This window comes from Tubulanus polymorphus, chromosome 1 (assembly GCF_964204645.1).
Source record: "Tubulanus polymorphus chromosome 1, tnTubPoly1.2, whole genome shotgun sequence".
NCBI lineage: Eukaryota > Metazoa > Nemertea > Palaeonemertea > Tubulaniformes > Tubulanidae > Tubulanus > Tubulanus polymorphus.
Genome location: NC_134025.1, coordinates 20,057,480 through 20,077,498, shown reverse-complemented (window position 1 = coordinate 20,077,498; position 20,019 = coordinate 20,057,480). Strand labels below are relative to the sequence as shown.

General features: G+C 37.9%; 1 protein-coding gene across 1 annotated transcript; it reads right to left on the bottom strand.

The window, feature by feature from the left end:
* Window positions 1-389: 389 nt before the first annotated feature.
* On the bottom strand, window positions 390-18,854 carry LOC141906117 (2-Hydroxyacid oxidase 1-like). Its single transcript, XM_074795328.1, has 8 exons — window positions 18,665-18,854; window positions 6,375-6,526; window positions 5,442-5,700; window positions 4,950-5,125; window positions 3,202-3,293; window positions 2,519-2,677; window positions 1,810-1,879; window positions 390-557 (listed from the first exon to the last, which is right to left on the bottom strand). Exons 1-8 carry the CDS (start codon window positions 18,802-18,804, stop codon window positions 490-492), a joined length of 1,116 nt encoding a protein of 371 aa, XP_074651429.1. The 5' UTR covers window positions 18,805-18,854; the 3' UTR covers window positions 390-489.
* Between the last annotated feature and the right edge of the window lie 1,165 nt (window positions 18,855-20,019).

Here is a 20,019-nt window from a genome sequence, read left to right as displayed (position 1 = left end):
TGATCATCCAGACTTCACACAATACTTGAATTGGCAATTAGGGATACTAGGACAATCTTTTATTCCAGTTTGGGACGTAGTTGCCCTAACCAGTTTAGGGCAATGGAAAAGTACCCAGTAGTCTTTATGTGTGGTTTGGCCTCGTAATCATTCATTTATTACATACGCATTAGGGAAGGGATGAGTGCAATTGCGTACTGTAATGCTCAATGTATATGAAAAAATAGCCGATTTTGCGTACAGGGGGAGGGGGGTTGAAAAAGTCAAATTTCATGCGTACGTAATAAATGAATGATCCCCTTCAGGAAAATGACGGATTGACAATAAAAATAATTCTATACGATTACTTTCTTCATAACATTTAATAATCTATGATTATACGTATAAAATATAATATGCTATCATTGATTAACAATTCAGAAGTAAAATAAATTAAATTCATCCTAATTTCATTTTCATTTCACATCGGAAATGATGCACCAGATACGTTCACAACTTAGAGTAGGTGGATTGATGACGTAATAGATCTGGAGACAATTCTTTTATGGATCTGCAGCCTGCAAAGAAAACAATGAATTATCAAAAATACTCGTCCATCAAAATGAAACAGTGCCAGCGTCATCGCAAATTTGGTATTTGATGTCCGTCTGGTGACGTATTGTAACCATTCAGGCGCGCCCCTGCTCAGCTACCAAAAAAACTTCTTAATCGTTTTCTTGAAGGAATGTACTCAAGACAAATGCGGGCAGTACCACATAATCGGTACCATATCATCATGTTTGGCCAAATAATATGCCGTAAAGGCCCCCTATCATAAAAAATTTTAGTCGGCAGTTTAACATAAACATTTTTTATGAACCCCTCCTGGAAAAAATCCTGGCTCCACGCATGCCATAATTTTTCAGATTATCCATGCTGAAGACCATACATTGTGCCTTCAAAACAAAAGATAGCTATCGTGTAGCAGATTCTGGCAGCAAAAAGCATATACACTATAGATAACACAACCGGCTCGTATAGGCTATAATTAATTTTTGATATAAAAGTCCCAACATTTTTTTCTCAATTCTATACCATGAAACTTCAATAGTGAACTTTCTTACTTCCGAATAAAACGTTCACTACAGAGGTGTTGTTCACTACAGAGAGGTACAGACCATGAGACGGCATCTAGTAACATTCTTGAAGTTGATTGGCAACGCTGATTTAAGTTATTTGTGTATTTGAGCAAGCGTGTGGTTAGAGCGTTCGAGTGAGGGAAACCAGGTCGTGGCTTCGAAGCCCGTACTTTACCGTAGTACTGTCCTCAGGCATGACACTTATCCTCATTGGCTCTCTCCACCCAGGAGTCGATAGGTTAGGTACCTGGCCTGATAGATGACTCCTGAGTGCCTCGTAGTTGCTCGGTTGTTACTTCTCCCCAGGGAGAGATGACTGATACATGAATAGAGTTATAGGCTAGGGGTAATAATACCAAGTTTGGAGCGCACTTGAACAGACTCTAGTTTGGATACCTGCGCTATAAAAATGACAGTTATTATCATTAAATCTCACATATTCAAGTGCCAGTAAGTTGTAATTTTTTTAGCCCGCAATTGTGTTCACTTTTCATCCATTTTCCATCTGTGCGTTCATGCATAGATTGAATTCAGTTATCTTTTGAAGTTTTGAAGATGCTTAGATTAATTGTCTTGATATTTGGGTTATACACCCATCTACCCAAGACACATCTTCAGACCCAAAGACATGGACAAACGAGCAAAACATGAATGCAATAGCCTGCAGCCAATAGCCCAGCGGACTAATTACCTGACAGAGCCATAGCCTGATCAAATTCATCTTTCAGTATCTGTAGCACCATACGCACTCCCTCTTCTCCCTGAAAAAATGGTGTATTTCAATTAATGTTTTTTTTTCATTATGTGTTAAATGTAGTTAGTTGACAAAATCAATCAAAACATGTCCTTAAGTCATAGCTCTGACGAACCTTCAAAATATCCAGCACAAAATCCTTTTATTTTCTAGTAATCCCCACTTTTATTCGGATCATTCAGGCCTTATGAAATTCATTTGGTTTATGTACGAGAAATCCTGATCGAAATATCAAATTCTATATGACTGTAAATAACGTCCAGATTTGATACAAATCAGGATTAAGTTGGTGTTAGTGTCAGCATGCAGGCAGATAACCAATTATACCAATTTTTGGGCAAATCAATTTACTAAACGAGGGCATCTTGGCAGTTTCATATCGCAGGACAAATGCAATTTTTCAGGATTTTTTGAGAAAATCATGCCTTGGTTTTTTTACACAGAAAGTGCCTTTTGTTTAGATTTTTTTAACGACAAAATTGTACTCTTCTTGACATTAAGTGACTTTCAAAGGGGCATCTAAAATAATGAAAGTCTCATAAGTCGCCGTGGATGTAGCCTGGATGGTAAGCACCTTCCATACCACATTCAATATGAATAGAAAACCGAAGGGAGTTAAGACAAGTATGAAATGGAAATTTCTTACCTGACAGGCCAATCCATAAAGAGCAGGACGCCCAATGAAAACAGCTGTAGCTCCTAATGCTAGAGCTTTTAAAATATCTGTTCCAGTTCTTATACCACTGTCCAAATAGATTTCACACTTTCCATCGACTGCTTTTGCAACTTCTGGCAAGACATCGATCTATGCAGATATAACACACATATTACTATTCAAATACTGAATTAGGTGGAATTATGGTACATGTAGTTAAATTATATCTGTTATGCTATATCTTTTAGATATGCAGACAGTAGGATTGATATATCATCAATAATCCTGTTGTGCAATATATATGTTGTTTACTTTAACTATTTATCATTTTATTAATCATATGTCTACTAATCTAATCACTTTTTAATATCTTATAATGGGTACCAGCAGACCTACATGTATTTCATTTACCATGAATATGAACAGTTTGTTAAAAGAAAATTCCACCAAATTTCTTGCAATGTTCTACGTGTTTGATATCTAACACCCTTTTCAATTGTGCTCTTCCGGAAGAGGAATTGTCTATTTTCTCCTTCGATAGCTGTAGTTGGACGTTTCTGCCAATTCTTCAGTCTCTGTGACAGCCGATATCTTCTCCCAAGAGGATAATTCCGTCTAATGGAAGAATACATTTGAAAAGGGCCTAAGTACTTATTTGTAACATAATGACATACTGTGGCAGGAACACCATCTAGTTGTCTAGCACCATGATTAGAAACCCAAATTCCATCCACTTTACACTCAAGTGCCTTCAATGCATCTTCACCTGAAAGTATATTATTAAGTTCAAGTCATTTAGTGCCAGGTTCAAATCTGATTTCATTTGTTATCAACAAAACTATACGATTGAATAATTTATACAGGGAATGTAGCTGCTTGGGCAAAGTGAAGTCCGATGTGGACTTTCTGTGGATATGGGAGGAGGGGGTCAAAATTTTGCATATTTTGTGTGAATGTCTTTTAAGGATAGTCCTGAAGGATTTTTTCAGCGAAGACATTTAGTTGAATAATAAATAAACGTTGTCTGAAATGCAAATACTAGGGTTGTAAGGACCTTAACAAATTTCTCGAATAAGTAAGCGCTTTTGAAACTATATCAGACTTGTTAAAACCCTGTAAGAACCATTTAAAAAGATGGCTCTCTTTGATTCGAAGCCAAAACCATAATCAATCTCGTGTAGATTAATTGATGGTCATATTAAAGGGAGTATTGGTCGAACTTGAAGCAGCTACTTTTTCCTGAAAGGTTCAATTGTGCATCTAGCATCTCTATTTAATATGATATTGGCAGGCTCTATGGCACAACAAACTGTCAGTTTTACATAGGTTTATGTAAGTCTAACTAGTTTTCTTCAAATTCTAACAAGACTTTTTACCCCTGGTATCAAAATACCATCATAGGAGCCACACCAGAAAAAAATAATCTGTATTTGTATAATCTGTATTTGTTGAAGCTTTCATTGATAATTGATTCAATCGGTTCAGATGGTTGGCTTAATCAAAATGTAAGAGAAATCAAAGTGCAGTAATCAAGTAACTACTAGCAACCAGACAGAATCCTCAACTGCTACTGTGCTACTAAAGGCTGGCTTATGTCGACAAGCAACGCGACGCCTACCGACGCAACTGGGTTTATCGCCGATTAGCGACAACTAGCGGCCTACGAGAGGCTGCCAGTTGCCCCTCAATCGGTTCGACATAAGCCGGCTTGCGACAGCAACGCGACGCCTACCGACTCGTCGCAAGCCGTATCCGGCTAGTTGCCAATGTTCTACACCGGCCTACGGTAGGCGGGCAGTTGCTTTCGATCGCAGCCGACATAAGCTCATCTGCGACGCGACGGAACTGAGCGCTGGCAATGAGAGACCGCATAGTACAAATTATCACCGCTAGTTAGTGTCATTCGTAATTAGTCATAAACTTTCAAATTCAAGTAGTTCAAAACGTAACCAAATCTTCAGCACGGCAGAGGACTGGACCGAAGATCTAGAAACGAAATTGGTAGAATTATGGTGTGAGCGGCCATCTTTATAGATGTCGCTAGCACGTTGCATTCAAAACAGAATCAGAAAGATCAAAGTCATAAAGAAATAGCTTTTCTAATAGAAATATATTTCCTAATAATTCAAATTTATTCTCAAAGTGCTTATCACGTGACCATTTGAGCCGTTGCAGTTGCTAGTTATCGCAACCGACATAAGCAGGGAAGCAACTGGGAGGATCTCATATCCCGCTAGTCAGCCTCAGTTGTTGCGAATCGGAGCGCAGTCAACATAAGCTGGGCCGCGATCGCGATTGCTCTCAGTTGCGTTGGTAGGAGTCGGTAGGCATCGCGTTTGCTGTTGACATAAGCCAACCTTAAATTGCATACATAAGTCGATAACCAGTAATTATTTGTTCTCACTTGGCCCACTTAACTTACCTGTTAATACTCCTTTAACAATAACTGGCAGATGTGTAAACGATTTCAACCATTTAACATCATCCCAAGTCAATGACGGATCAAACAGTTCATTTGCATATTCATTCAACCCAGAGCCCTTTTTTGAGACATTCATTCTGAAACCTTTCCTATCAAGAGCCTCAAAGTTTGCCATCCTACAATACGTAAAAATAATGAATTACTTAAGTGCGTTAAAACTATGATTCGTTAACATTCTCCCTGGAGCAGAATCTTTACCTGCGCACCAGGCAACTGTACATTACTACAACTCAACCGCCAGCCATTTTTCGATTGATAGTCACAGTAGTGTTTAAGATTACCTATCAACATGGACCTGGCTTAATCAACCAAAATATTCAAATATTTTCCATAAGATGCCTAATATTTAATAGTTCACTTAATTCTGAAAAAAAAACAACTTATGGACACAATTTGTGAAAAGTATCATAGGCCTAGTTTGAGCCTACATACTTTAGATGCGGCGGCAACTTGAATCGATTTCTCGTATCTATGAGTCTCTTGCCGAACATGGGTGTATCGATCGTTAACGCCAAAGCCTTGAATCCTGCCTTTTCCGCTCGTCGCACAAGTTGCTTCGTGATGTCTCTGTCTTTGTAAATGTACAGTTGAAACCATCGCGCACCATTCGGACCTTGACCTCGAGCGACTTCCTCAATACTCGATGTAGCGATTGTACTCAGCGTGAAAACTATATTCATCCCAGCAGCAGCTACGAATAAAGAAAATCGACAGTTGAACAAAACTACACGGAGGTTTATATTTCCAAGCGCTTTGTCAAGTACGAGTCATATGGTAAAAGTAGTAAGTACAAAAGTAGTTTATCGACGCAGCTTTTCAAACAAATTGAAATTAACATTTTGGACTTAAAATTGAGATGATACACAATACAATATTCGTGTAAGAATCCAACAATTAATCAGCCAAAGATGTGCTAAAGTTCTTGAGTGAAAGAGCTTTATTTTGAGCAACGGTTGGTGAAAGACTAATTTCCATCATCAGGCGTGATGTTGGCTAATAGTCTATAGCCGAAACTTCACACATTTCGCTGAATTATTTTGGGATTTCTCTCGTATATTGGACGTAATCAATTTCCGTGTCACAAGAAAAGTCTTACAATCATTCAGTCTACCAAGGCTCGTAGTTTAATAACAATTCAGTACGATCAAATACGATGCTTAGTACGATGATTCTAGTATTTATGCAAGTACATTTGTAATTAATGTCTAATCATGAATCTACCAGCAGCACAGTGAAAGCTGCGGCAATTATTTACTGAATGAATTTTTTTCCGTTGAATATCATGTTTTTGACGAAATTGAAGTAATTGACCGCGATAATCAATATAACTTCCAACACGCCTGTACCACCACTACTTATTAGTACCTTTTGCAGTAGCAATTTCCCCATCGGGATGAGCCATTCTCTGCATCGCAGTCGGCGAAATACATACTGGAAAATCGATATGACAGCCTTGAACTGTTGTACTGATATCACGTTTGGAGACATCTCTTAAAAACCTTGGCCTTATCTGCCATCTATCAAGACAAGAAGATAAAAATATGATAGACAAATGTTGACTGTAGGCCTATATCTCAGTTCACTGTTGATTTGGTGGTTTTGTAAGCAACTTTTTCCTATACACTATTCCAACTCGGTTTCTATTTATATTGCAGGGGAAGTGCTGGTGTTTATCAGGGCCAATTAATTTGAGGAACCGCCACAGAATATTCAAACGAGGGCAGAAGTTTCTTTGATGAATGTCCAGTAGTGGCTTGGGAGTCTAATTTTAATCGTTTTGACAATAACTGTACTAAAAACAGGCCTGCTGCTTTGTGCTTGGCTCGCTGTGCAGGTACGCACAGTCCAGCTGGTCAGCAGTGCTCTCCACCTACCTAAAATTAAGCGAAATATCCCAAATAAATTGCCCATGGGTTGTTTATCTTGAAAGCTAGAGGTTGTTTGGAGTAAGAGCATTGCTTGAAAAATCTTTTTAATTCGTGACTTCAAAGTTCTAGAAGTTTATATTGTGTTTTATCTTTCTTAAAGAATTATTTTGTAGTCAAATAAGACGAAAGATAAACATTTCTTTATGGTCTACGCCCAAAATTTCGTAGGGTACAGGTAGGTGTGGCATTGGAAACTATTTTATATTTTCAAAAAAATATTTTCCACAATATGAAAAAATGTTCAAATAAAATTCATATGATGTCACATATCAGAAGGTGGCTGAATATTGAGTCTTGGAAACGAAACCTCTTCCAATGTATGGCCGCGGAAGCTAAAACACCGGGACGAAGTATTAGATCGTTTTAAATCCTGGAATTTACCACTACAATATTCAGACCTCGACCTATACCTATAGTTTGCTGCTTAGTATTTTCAAGTCACAAGAAATTAAAATTTATTACAAATTCTATCAAACGGAAAACAAGCGCTCATCTTCTGCTACGACGATTATTCAGCCTGTTATCATACCAAACGTGCACGCACCAAGCAGGGTAACAGTACCGCCATATAGTAGTGTGTATAAGCGTGTGTTTGTGTGTGCAACAGTCTAGTGTTAGCGTCCCGCACACACGTGGAGGCCTTGTGTAGTGAACGTTCGCTTCACTTCGATCTCTATCAACACAATCACCGGCGATTAAAACGAAACAATACGTATGGCGATATGTGAAATAATTATATTCTCACCAGCAATGAGCATTTAAGATTAACACATATACGGCACCTAGTCCAATGAAACGTTCGCCATGAATGGCTTTCCCATAATTATTTTAGTAGCGCCGGAATTCCCCATACATCACAAAAACAGCCAATCACATTCGCTCGTAGAGACGACGCCCCCAATTGAGGTCATTGCAATTTTATACGCAAGAGCTAAGAATTTTCCCACCAAAAACAGTTTTTCGTCGAATTTTAACAAAGTTGACCATATCATCGACAGAGGTTCGTCATGTCTTCAATCGCATCGATTATACGTCGTTTAACCCGAGAACCAATGAAAAAAATGCTCACATAAAAAAGCGTACCGCGATTTTACATGAATTGGCTCAATGCCAAGCTCATACTGCTGACAAAGGTAAACCAAAAAAGTAAAGAAAAAGGGAGAGTGCACATGTTCTAATTGCTACCGTCCATTTGATGATGATTCCTCCATTATATGTGATTCTTGTTTAGAATGGTACCATTTCAAGTGTGCCAGTTTAAAGACTGCGCCAAAATCGAAGGTCTGAATTTGTCGCAGTTGTTATATCAGCGTTGATTAAGATTTGTATTAGCGACATTTCTCAAGCACATATTGTGTTTTCATTTTAATCTTGGAAACTGTGCGAGTATTTATATATATTCCTTACATTATTTGTACCTCATATTATATGGACTTTTTGATATTTTTGTAAATATTGATGAACTGCTAGATTAATGTCTTCATGTGTCACACTGCTGTAATTGTTTGATTGTAAGGATATCGATGTTGAAATTTGTTTCTTTATGTAGCTTACCTACCTTCAATTTTCCATGAAAATTTGAATAAAAATTTAAAAAATTAGATGTGTTTTAACTTCGCAACTGTGCAATCGTACTTTCATTGCTTTATGTACTTCTAGATAAATTTTGTAAATATTGATAAACTGCTGGATTAATGTCTTCATGTGTCACGCTGCTGTAATTGTTTGATTGTAAATACAGTCAATTCCCGATAAACCGCCCTCCCATATACCACCTCCCCCGCCTACTGCCAGGTTTTCTCAATTTACATCTCTATACAACTACATAGTAAAACACCACCAATATACTGCCATACTCTCTATACTGCCAAAATCGCTCTGCACCGATGTGGGCGGTATATCGAGGGTTGACTATATCGCTGTTGAATTTGTTTTCTTTTTTATATAGCTTACCTTCAATTTTTCATGTAAATTTGAATAAACAGCTAGATTAATACCTCAATCTGTTCTCACACTGCTGTCACTTAGGAAATATTGAATTTTGTACCTTCATTTCTACCACTCAAATATTGTTTGCATTTGTTATTAGAAACAAAAAACTATTTCAATCAAAAACTTTGTACCTTGTATAATTGCATCTAAAATTGGAAATTTTAATACTTATGTTTGTAAATAAGAATTTTGTTACCCTCATTCCTTTCACATTTTACCTCATATTATATGCATGAAATCTTTGGCAGAAATGTATAACTATTTTAAGTATTTTAAAGTATATTTTGCATTTGTAATAAGGAACAATTTTTATAATTGAATTTACTATATTTTAATAAAAACATTTTCATTTTGAAGTTGTGATTGTTTCATTGTTTTATATTCCAAATCATGGTGGCACAAATTTAAGGGCTTTTTACTGTGGAGAATTGACGTTAGAAAACATGGGCATTTTGCATTGTATGTTGGCGTAAATATAGAACTGGATGACATTTTACGTCATTGCATTTTACTTCGTACAGATTGGTGTAAATATAGAACTGGATGATATTTTACGTCATTGCATTTTACGTCGAACAGATTGGCGTAAATATAGAACTGGATGATATTTTACGTCGTATAGATTGGCGTAAATATAGAACTTGGAAGATATTTTATGTTGTACCGATTGGCGTAAATATAGGCGGATCAACTGAAATATAGGGGATTGTAGTCCATGACCATGTGCATATCCCATGTGGAGTTCCTATCACTGTTTGGAGCAAGAAGGCTACCATCATAGCACTGTAAACCATTCAAAAGAGTTCAAAGCACCAGATGGAACACATACTAACTCAGTTGAAGGAATGTGGGGACAAATAAAAGGAAGAATCAAAAGAATGAAGGGAGTGAGACATGAAAAGATTCCCAAAATAATAGATGAGTTCGCTTATTGATACAGATTTGGAAATGGCTGCAACGCTCACATATTTGCAGTAATACTTCGCGATTTAGCCGTAGTTTAGGCTATAGGCCTAATAGACATAGATTTGTTTCAAATTTCAACATTTTTTTGTTTGAGTGCGTTCTCTATTCCGTTATTCTTAAAGATTGGATGAATGATAATAAAACCAAAGAGTAATTTTTGAATCACTTTTAGGCTCATTTTCAAAAGGCCATTGAGTGCACCGGAACTGTCCCACCAGAATTAATTTTAATGGATATGGAGGATAAATCAAGCGTAAACAAATTATTCCAGTAATTTCTTGATTGCTAACGAATTAATTTATCTTGGTCCCATATGGTCGATGTTAACAGTAAATAATGTTAACAGTAGGCCCTATAGGACAAAAAGGCTTATGTGACATGATGTATTTTTTATCCACAAAAGGAGGACATTCAGGAATTAGATATCGGCCACTCTCACTGTCTGAACTGGAATCAGATCTATACTCGTCACTTATATTGTGTAAATCGTCTCGTATCTAGTGAAATGCGGAACGAATATTAACGACAACATTGTCGACCCGTAGTACAGTAATTCGGAACAAATTGGTACTCAGTACCAGTACCAATAGTACCAATAGACCTACCAATAGTAATAGTAAAATAGATTAAATAAATAATAATCAAATTTTTTGAAATTTGCTCAATAAAACAAAATTGAATTAGATTTGATGATTTTATTTGTTCAAAAAAGTAAAATTGAATTGGATTTGATATTTTTTGCGGAATACAATTTGATTGAATTTGTAGTTTGAGCACATGGCTAATTAGCATATCAAGGTCATCTATCCGATTTAAGAAAAAGCTATTTTCCCAGACTTTGCACAATGGTCAATGATATTTTCCGTAGTGCTAATGAAAATATTCCTCCCAAAAACCAAATCAACTAAAGCTTTCACAGAAAACGATCTTGAAATACAATTTTAGATCTTAAAATAAAACCCAGAAGTAAAACGGTAGACCATACCGCAGGTTCACGTGAACACCTGCTGATTTCTGCGGCTAAGCCAATCATAGAGGAGTCTTTGCTTTCCGATTGGCTTTTCAAAACCAATATTTTTGCGATCAGATATTCGCGTAAAAGCTCATATAAATTTTAACGAGGCACTCTTTCAAAATTCAGCTACGTAGAGTTTGGAGAATGGATAATGCTTTAATGAATGATTTGTATGAATATATGCTCAGTTGCACAGTAAAAGAGCCTTTGCTCTGGAAACCATGTCATTTAAATTCGCTCCATTTGTATAGTTATAGGCTCAGCCTACGGCTGGCCTAAAAATTGATCCAGTCCTAATTGATTTCTTTGAGGTGCAGTCTGGGCATCTCCAAATTTCGCCGTCTGTTCCCTTGCTATTTACTAAACTTATTGGCTTTTTCTCACATTAAAACTCCTGGGGACGTAGCACTTTCCTTTTTCAGAGGAGTCCAATGCATTGCTTTTCGGAAGACACAACTTTCTTTACAAAAGAAATCATGGTCACGTCGTCCACCTTCTGTAGATCAGTGCTTGAATTGCGAGGCTGATGATCAAAACTATCCTCCATTTTGTGCGGCAGATTTCTTGGAGCCGATTTCTGTACCGTTGCGTAGAGATACGTTGGCTTTCAGAAATTAAACATCATGTTCTGTCACTTAGTAACGGATTGTAACAATAAATTCAACTTACTGTATTAGCCGTCAATTTTGAAAAATCAGAATATGAGGCTTAGTTTTTGGTTTGTTTTATTCAGAGATATGTAAATTATCCAGTTCATACGAATTTCATTCATTGAAATGTAAGAGAGAAATTGAATAAAAAGACTCTGTAACAAGTAGCTATTAGCGACACCTGCGAATCCTTGCTTGCGATATAGAAGTGGAATTCTCAATTTGCCGCAATCGTTAAGGTTTCCGCATTGCGCAAATTATTTGAATATGAAGTCCGTAGGACCGGACTTCGTCCCCGGTTCATGGAGAGATTGTTGCTATGGATCACGAAACAATGATGTCTGTTTCGCAGTGCTTCTTGTGTTGGCGTTGGCACTTTTGAATCCGACTAGCCTAAAGTGCTACTCTTATCAACATCTTTTTACATCGCTCCTCGAACAACCGATTAATAATGCGTGAGCGCGTAAAACTTGCGCAACAGATTGTACGAAAGGTGTACAAAGCAGCATTCAAACAGAAGTTACATCTTTTTGAGCTCCTAGATCCAGATGTTTATACGTGGATAGTGGAATTCTCAAAGGCAAAAAACTCGCCCCTTGACATTACATTTGGAGCGATAGCATGTGCAGTTGCCAGTCTCATGGGACATAATACCGTAGTGGAGACGAATGACGGGGATATCAAGACATCCATGAATACCTTCCTTCTATGCGTTTGTGAGAGTGAGGGTGGGAAGTTGCGAGTTTATGATCAAGTTTTCAGATCAGCAGGTCATGTCTTCAAAGAGATATGAGGTGACAATGCACTGTTTCTGTTGGAGAGATATACGAGTGCAGGCATCCAGAACGAGCAGAAGAAAACAAATGGTTATGGAATTGTAGTAGCCGACGAGGGTGTAAAAATTACTAATTACAAAAACAGAACAAGGGTGAAGCAGAACGATCATGTCTTAATAAAGTTTGGGGAGGAACTGGAGATTCATCGTGTCTATCTTCTGGAGAGCGAGGTTTTTCAAAAACTGGACTTTGTTTTGCGCTATTTATACAACCGGGTCCATTAGGCCTAATACAAGATGTGTTTTTGACTGGCGATGGCTTTTGGGATCGCTTTTTATGTGTCGCCTCGAAATCTCACATAAACTCGGTCGACGAATGCCATGTAAGTTATGAATTTCTACAGGAAAGCAATTTAAAAGACATAGATCAACTATCTAGATCTAAACTCGAAAGATTCAAGGGCGGCGAAATATTGAAGCTCAATGAAATCGCTGAGAAACAATTTGACAGCATTAGAAATGATTTCGCGACGTACATTAATGCCCTTTATGAATCAGGATCATCACAAGGTAGGCTTAAATAATCTCAAACACTTGTGAATCTTTTTCCTTGTCATAAGAATCAAATGCAATACTTCACGGTTTTACATTTCGTAGATGAAACGGATGAGGCCACTGTGCCTGTTGTGCCAATGGTATCATCCAAGGATACGGTTCACATCTTACGTCTGAGTGCAGTCATCCATGTATTGCAGTTTTTTATCCGGTTTCATGTGAGCCAAGATGATGTCCAATTTGAGAGGGTAATTGCTGTAAATAGTATGAACGCAGCCAGACAACTATATCATACAATGGCTGTGCAAAAACCGATTTTTCTGCAGGTAAGTTATACTTATTGCATGAAAATGAACAGTCCAGGGTCCAGAGACATTCATTGAATATTAAGAAGCGCATGAATATAGATACATCCTTCAATTTCTTGAGAAATCTGATACCTATTTTTATTATCCTTTCCACGTTTAAGTAATTGAATCAAAAGAATTGTCAGATGTCAATATTAATGCTTATCAACGCTTGTTATTCGACTTGGAGTCATGGTTAACTTATATGGTTAACTTATATCAATTACTTCCAATTCAAAAAATGAGCAAGCGGAGCTAATCGACGCTGTATTGATAATTAGTGATGATCATAACTTATATTCATAGGCTACCCAGGATTACCAAGTGATCGCACCAGTGTGTAAAGGACCAGCTCCGAAGTCATTCGCAGATGTCAATATCAATGCTTATCAACGCTCGTTATTCGACTTGGAGTCATAGTTAACTTATATGGTTAACTTATATCAATTACTTCCAATTCAAAAAATGAGCATGCGGAGCTAATCGACGCTGTATTGATAATTAGTGATGATCATAACTTATATTCATAGGCTACCCAGGATTACCAAGTGATCGCACCAGTGCGTAAAGGACCAGCTCCGAAGTCATTCGCAGATAAACTACTGACTGCGATTTTCAGAACATCGTCACTGGCTACAACCATCAGGAATCTCCAGAAAAAACTCGGGCATGGTTGCACTGCCATGCACATTAGCTGAAAGTATGGCTCTTTAGATTCATCATAATTTCATATCATCGCAATTATGAAAAAAATATTGTTATTACAGAGACTCTACTTTGTCAATTTACGTCCTTTACGAAAGTTACTGTAACTATTTTTCAGCGTCTCTCGAAGATCTACAGCGAGAAGGCTTTGGTACTGTTAAGATTCTAAAGAGTACTAGAGGAGGAAAAGACACCACATATTTTTTCAAGCCACACCAGACCACATTAACAGAAGATAACACATTTGTGAAAAGGAGCAGATGCACATTCGACGCATATACAGTGAATTTCTATGATACCACCGAGATGTCCGATGCCAATAAAATTATGTGTAGGATGCACCACCATGAAAAAGAGATGTTGGAGGATCTGCTGACACAGGCTGACTCTGCTGACAGTGAAGTTTATTGAAAGGAACTTTGAAACGTTAATGTAATTAAATCGACGTAATTTTATATAATTTTACAAGGCTCTTTCCGTTAGAATTGAAAACAGAATATTCTGAAAAAATACCTGGTTATTTCATTATTGTAGCGAGGATGGCATTGACAATGTCGACCAGTAGAAAGTTTTGTCACCAATCATCGCTGACATTGTCGACCAGTAAAACAGGTCGGCAATCACATTCACAGAAAATAGTCGACATTGTCGACCAGTAAAAAGAGGTCGGCAATCACATTAACAGAATAGTAACTGTTAACGACAACTCCTGTTAATTGCAATGCAACAACTGATTTTAGTGTCAAATCAAACCTTTGTACTAAAATTAATTAATTAGTTACCTTGTTGACTTTAAAAACGTATTTAATAATAAAATTTTTGATGATTTAAATCGCGAACCGGAGAATTTATTGATTTGATTTGAATTGATTGCCACAATCGGGATTTCCAAAACGGACTAAATTAATAAAATGTGAAAATTCAATATGTCGGCTCAACTCCAGAACAGGTAAAAGTAGATCTGCGGGTTGGTTCCAACATTTTCCCTGAGAAAAGTAATGATACGCGCAGATTGATAGAAAGAGGCACGTGAAATAATTTTCAGAAGTCGACAATCTGCAATCGGCAATCAGAAACCTGATAGTCGACCATTTCTCGGGTCGGCAATCAGCAATCAGAAACTTGATTGTCGACCATTTCTCGGGTCGGCAATCGGCAATCAGAAACCTGATAGTTGACCATTTCTCAGGTCGGCAATCGGCAATCAGAAACCTGATAGTGGATAGTCGGTGATATAATTCTGGTCATTCTCATCAAAATTTCAGAAAAAGTAAAACTTTTGCAGAGTTATATAATCTATGTTTGGTGTTTATATAAGGTCATTAACCTTATATGAGCACTTTCGCCAACGGCTAGGTACTAATGTCTATTTCAACCTGACTTGAGAGCATACAGGGTGGCCTAGCTCAGTCAGTTTTGGTAGTACATACCTGATAAAGGTCTTATTAGGACCAGAATGCATTGGCAGCTGACCTAAAACAGCATTTTTTAATCCATTTGAAACTGTATTGAAGGATATCCAAAAAATATGCATTGAGAGGGGTTCCTGAGAGAAAAGAAACTCCATGATTTGAAAGTTTAACAATATGTCTCCATGCCTACCAACTGAAATTTGATACATAGGCATGGAAACATATTGTTAAACTTTCAGGCTCAAGTCCATTATAGCATTAAATAGTTCCAGCAGAGACTTATCACATTGGACTGGTATTTGGAATTAATCCGCCAATATTGGACTGATTGAATCTTATGACATTACGCCATAGGACGTGCGGCTCAACTCCAGAACAGGTAAAAGTAGAGATCTATCAATCCTAAATGTCGGCCGATTCTACTCGTCGACAATGTCTACAACCCCGATTGTCGTCCGATTCTACTCGTCGACAATGTCTACAACACCGAATGTCGTCCAATTCTACTCGTCGACAATGTCTACAACCCCGATTGTCGTCCGATTCTACTCGTCGACAATGTCTACAACCCCGATTGTCGTCTGATTCTACTCGTCGACAATGTCTGCAATCCTGATTGTCGTCCGATTCTACTCGTCGACAATGTCTACAACCCCGATTGTCGACCCATTCTACTCGTCGACAATGTCTACAACCCCGATTGTCGACCGATTTTACTCGTCGACAATGTCTACAACCCCGATTGTCGACCGATTTTACTTTGTCTACAACCATGTTTACACAATCTTACATAGGCTAGAGTGGCTGGGTTCGAGGGGCTGCGTGTGTGCGTGAATCACCCTTATATAAAGTGGCTGGGATCGAGGGGTGGTGTGTGCGTGGATTACCCTTATATAGAGTGGCTGCTATCGAGGGGCTGCGTGTGCGCGTGGATCACCCTTATATAGAGTGGCTGGGATCGAGGGGGCCGTGTATGTGCGTGGATCACCCTTATATAAAGTGGCTATTCCACGCTATACTGGACTTGAACCAACTTTCAAATCATGGAGTCACTTCTCTTCATTTAACCCCTTTCAGTGAAGACTTTTTAGATATCCTTCAAGACGGTTTCAAATGGATTAAACTAGGGGTCCAGGGACACCATGCCCACTTGGGAAGTGGTTTCAAATGCTCAACAATCTAACAATTTCAACATTCAACGCCCCCTGGTGACCATTTACAAAGACCAATGACCTTGAAACTCACCACAATCATAGAACATGTCGACAGCTACGATTTTGTAATTGATTGTGATAACAAAATATGCCTCGTTACCAATTTAATATGGAAATACTAAGTCATTCTACTATTCAACGCACCCTGGTGACCATATTCAAAACCCAATGACCTCGAAACTCACCACAATCATAGAACATGTCATGAACTACAACTTTGCAATTGATCATGGTAACAAAATATGCCTAGGTACCAATATAATAAGGAAATACTAAGTTATTCTACTATTCAACGCCCCCTGGTGACCATACAGAAAAACTTATGTCCTTAAAACTTGCAACAATCATAGACGATGTCATGAGCTACAACTTTCCAATTGATTGTGGTTACAAAATATGCATAGGTACCAATATAATAAAGAAATGCTAAGATATTGTATTATTCAACGCCCCCTGGTGGCCATATACGAAATCCAATTACCTTGAAACTCACCACAATCATAGAACAAGCTACAACTTTCTAATTGATTGTGGTAGCAAAATACGCTTAGGTATCAATATAATGTGGAAAAACTTTTTCCCACTTACGAATGAGTACTGGTGACACCAAGATGGCCGCCAATTGCGTCATAATTGGCTGATGAAAAATACCTGTCTCAGGTATAAAACATCCCTTTCCAAAGAATACCCATCACAAATTGTAATGAGAAATGGCAAACCAGTAGGAAGCTACAGGACTCAGAATTTGGGCCAAAATTAACATTTTTGAGCACTAAACAGGTCATAGGACGGCCATCTTGAGTCCGACCGACCCAATTTTTGTTATGTTGATGGGCCCTGGGGGGATTCACATATATCCGAAAGATCAAGGTAATTGATCAAAGCGTCTTCAAAATTTCCTTCAAAATTTCCCTCAAAAAGTTCAAAAATGTTTAAAAAGTGCTGATTTTGACGAACAACAATGGCTGCCAGTCGGCCATCTTGATTCTGACAAGACCAGTTTTTGGGCTGAAGATGTGTCTAGGGTAGATACACGTGTAACCCAAATATCAAGACATTACCTTGAAGCGTCTTCAAAACTTCCCAAAATAACTGGATTCCGTCTACGGACGGACGGACGGACGACGGACGAAAAGTGAACGCAATAGCCCGCTGGGACTAAAGTCCCAAGTGGACTAAAAATGATGATTTAGGTCGAATGCCTGTCCTTTCTGGTCCTACTAAGACCTTTATCCGGTATGTACTACCAAAAATTAGTGAGCTAGGTCACCCAGAATGCTCTCAAGTCAGGTTGAAATAGACATTAGACTAAACGGCTAGGTACTAGACCACACTGGCGGTCATCCTTATTACCGAGATGACGTATTTTACCGAGATGAACCGAGATGAAATGAAATATAACATATTTATTTATTCCTTATCGATTTTAACAATTGACATCATATCATATCAGTAATAAATGCCTGCTGGAGTCATATTTTACATATTTTGTCGGATATTTTTGTAGAAAAATAACTTAACTTTACCGAGATGAGATCGTCGATCAATCAAATTCAATGAAATGTTATTGCTAACCGAGATTACGTATTTGAAGTCAAATTTTTTTTAAATAAAAAAAATATGTAAAATATGACTCTAGAAGGTATTTATTACTGATATAACATGATTTCAAGTGTTAAAATCGATAAGGAATAAATAAATATGCTATATTTCATTTCATCTCGGTTCGTCTCGGTTCATCTCGGTAAAATATGTCATCTCGGTAATAAGGATGACCCCACACTGGGGATCATTCATTTATTACGTACGCATAAAATTTGACTTTTTCAACCCCCCTCTCCCCCTGTACGCAAAATCGGCCATTTTTTCGTATACATTAAGCATTACAGTACACAATTACACTTACCCCTACCCCTCCCCCCTCCCCTACTAATGCGTACGTAATAAATGAATGACCCCCCTAGAGTTAACTCTAACTCAACTGTGAGTACATCTTATTAAATAGAGCCATTGGCAAAATAGCGTTTACTGCCGCATTGGTAAAATAACCACTTCGTTCTTGCTAATCTTTTTTGTTAACTTACGTTACGTCTTACCGTTTAAAAGCTGTAATATTATTGTTTAACGTAACTTCCTCGTTAGCTCCACTTTTATAATATCCTAGAGCAGCGGGGGCGAGTATTTTGAAAGCTTCTTTCTCGAAATCATCCACACATACCAGCTTAGCAGCCGTCATCTTATCGTCGAAACGAAATTAAGCTGTTAAGGTTGTAATAAATAACGTTATTTTGAATTTGACTTTGAATTGTTGCGCAATACTTATTCGTATTCGCCTCAATAGCGGATGGTTCCGTTGAAATAAAAACCAATGGCGTTCAATGGATGGCTCCGTTCATAGTAAGGAGTCAGCGTTCCCGTTCGGCGCTAGCCTATTTTTATGCTGTGTTGAACAAAAAAGAATCTGCCTGACGACAGATGAATTCATAAAACTTTTTAACATAACTGTTTTTTTCTACCGTACGTAGCCTCGGAGGGGACATGGTGAGAAATAATTTGTTTACGTTCGAACGAAAAGACTCGTTCGAAAAAAAAATACATTTATTTCTCACCATCCCCCTCCGGGGCTCCGTACGTACGAAAGACGATTACGGATTATACGTAATTCGTATCTTCTATGAATTAATGATTCGTAGAATTAAGGATTTATCTATTAATTCGTATAAACTACAAATAAAAACCTGCTAAAATTGTTCCACTGGCTTTAGAACCGCCGCGTGCACGGCCATTCGTTGTTTAGACTCAAAATACGTCGCTTGGCCGCGGCACGCTCAGTGGCAATGAATGACGAGTAATTGATAAGCCAGCCAATCACAGAAAGAGTAAAACAAATATATTTCCTCGGTTTGGCAATACACGAAAATCTGAACTGAAAAACACAGCGACATAGCCTACACAAGAAAATCACTCACATAAACAAAACTTCATCCTAGACACACAAAATTTACTCCCTCTTTACCACACCTACTCTATCCCCATTTGAAGCTTGAGCCCGGGGGATCACTCCCCTTATGATCAAAAGTGCCTACTTACCCCAAAAGAAGATTGTTCGAATAATCACCAACTCTTGAATATACTGCACACACAGTGCTACTAAACTGCACTATTTATTCAAAACACCATCAAATATCCACCACATTACTTTTCTAATTACTTCATCTAGGAAAATTTGTCTCCTTTAGTCAACATCAGAAAAAAACATTCAATTAGACCACGCATATCTGGCAAAAAGTACCTTTTTAGCCCACTTGGAACTTTACTCCCAGCGGGCTATTGCGTTCACTTTTCGTCCGTGGTCCGTCCATCCGTCCGTTTGTCCGTAGACGGAATCCAGTTATTTTGGGAAGTTTTGAAGACGCTTCAATGTAATGTCTTGATATTTGGGTTACACATG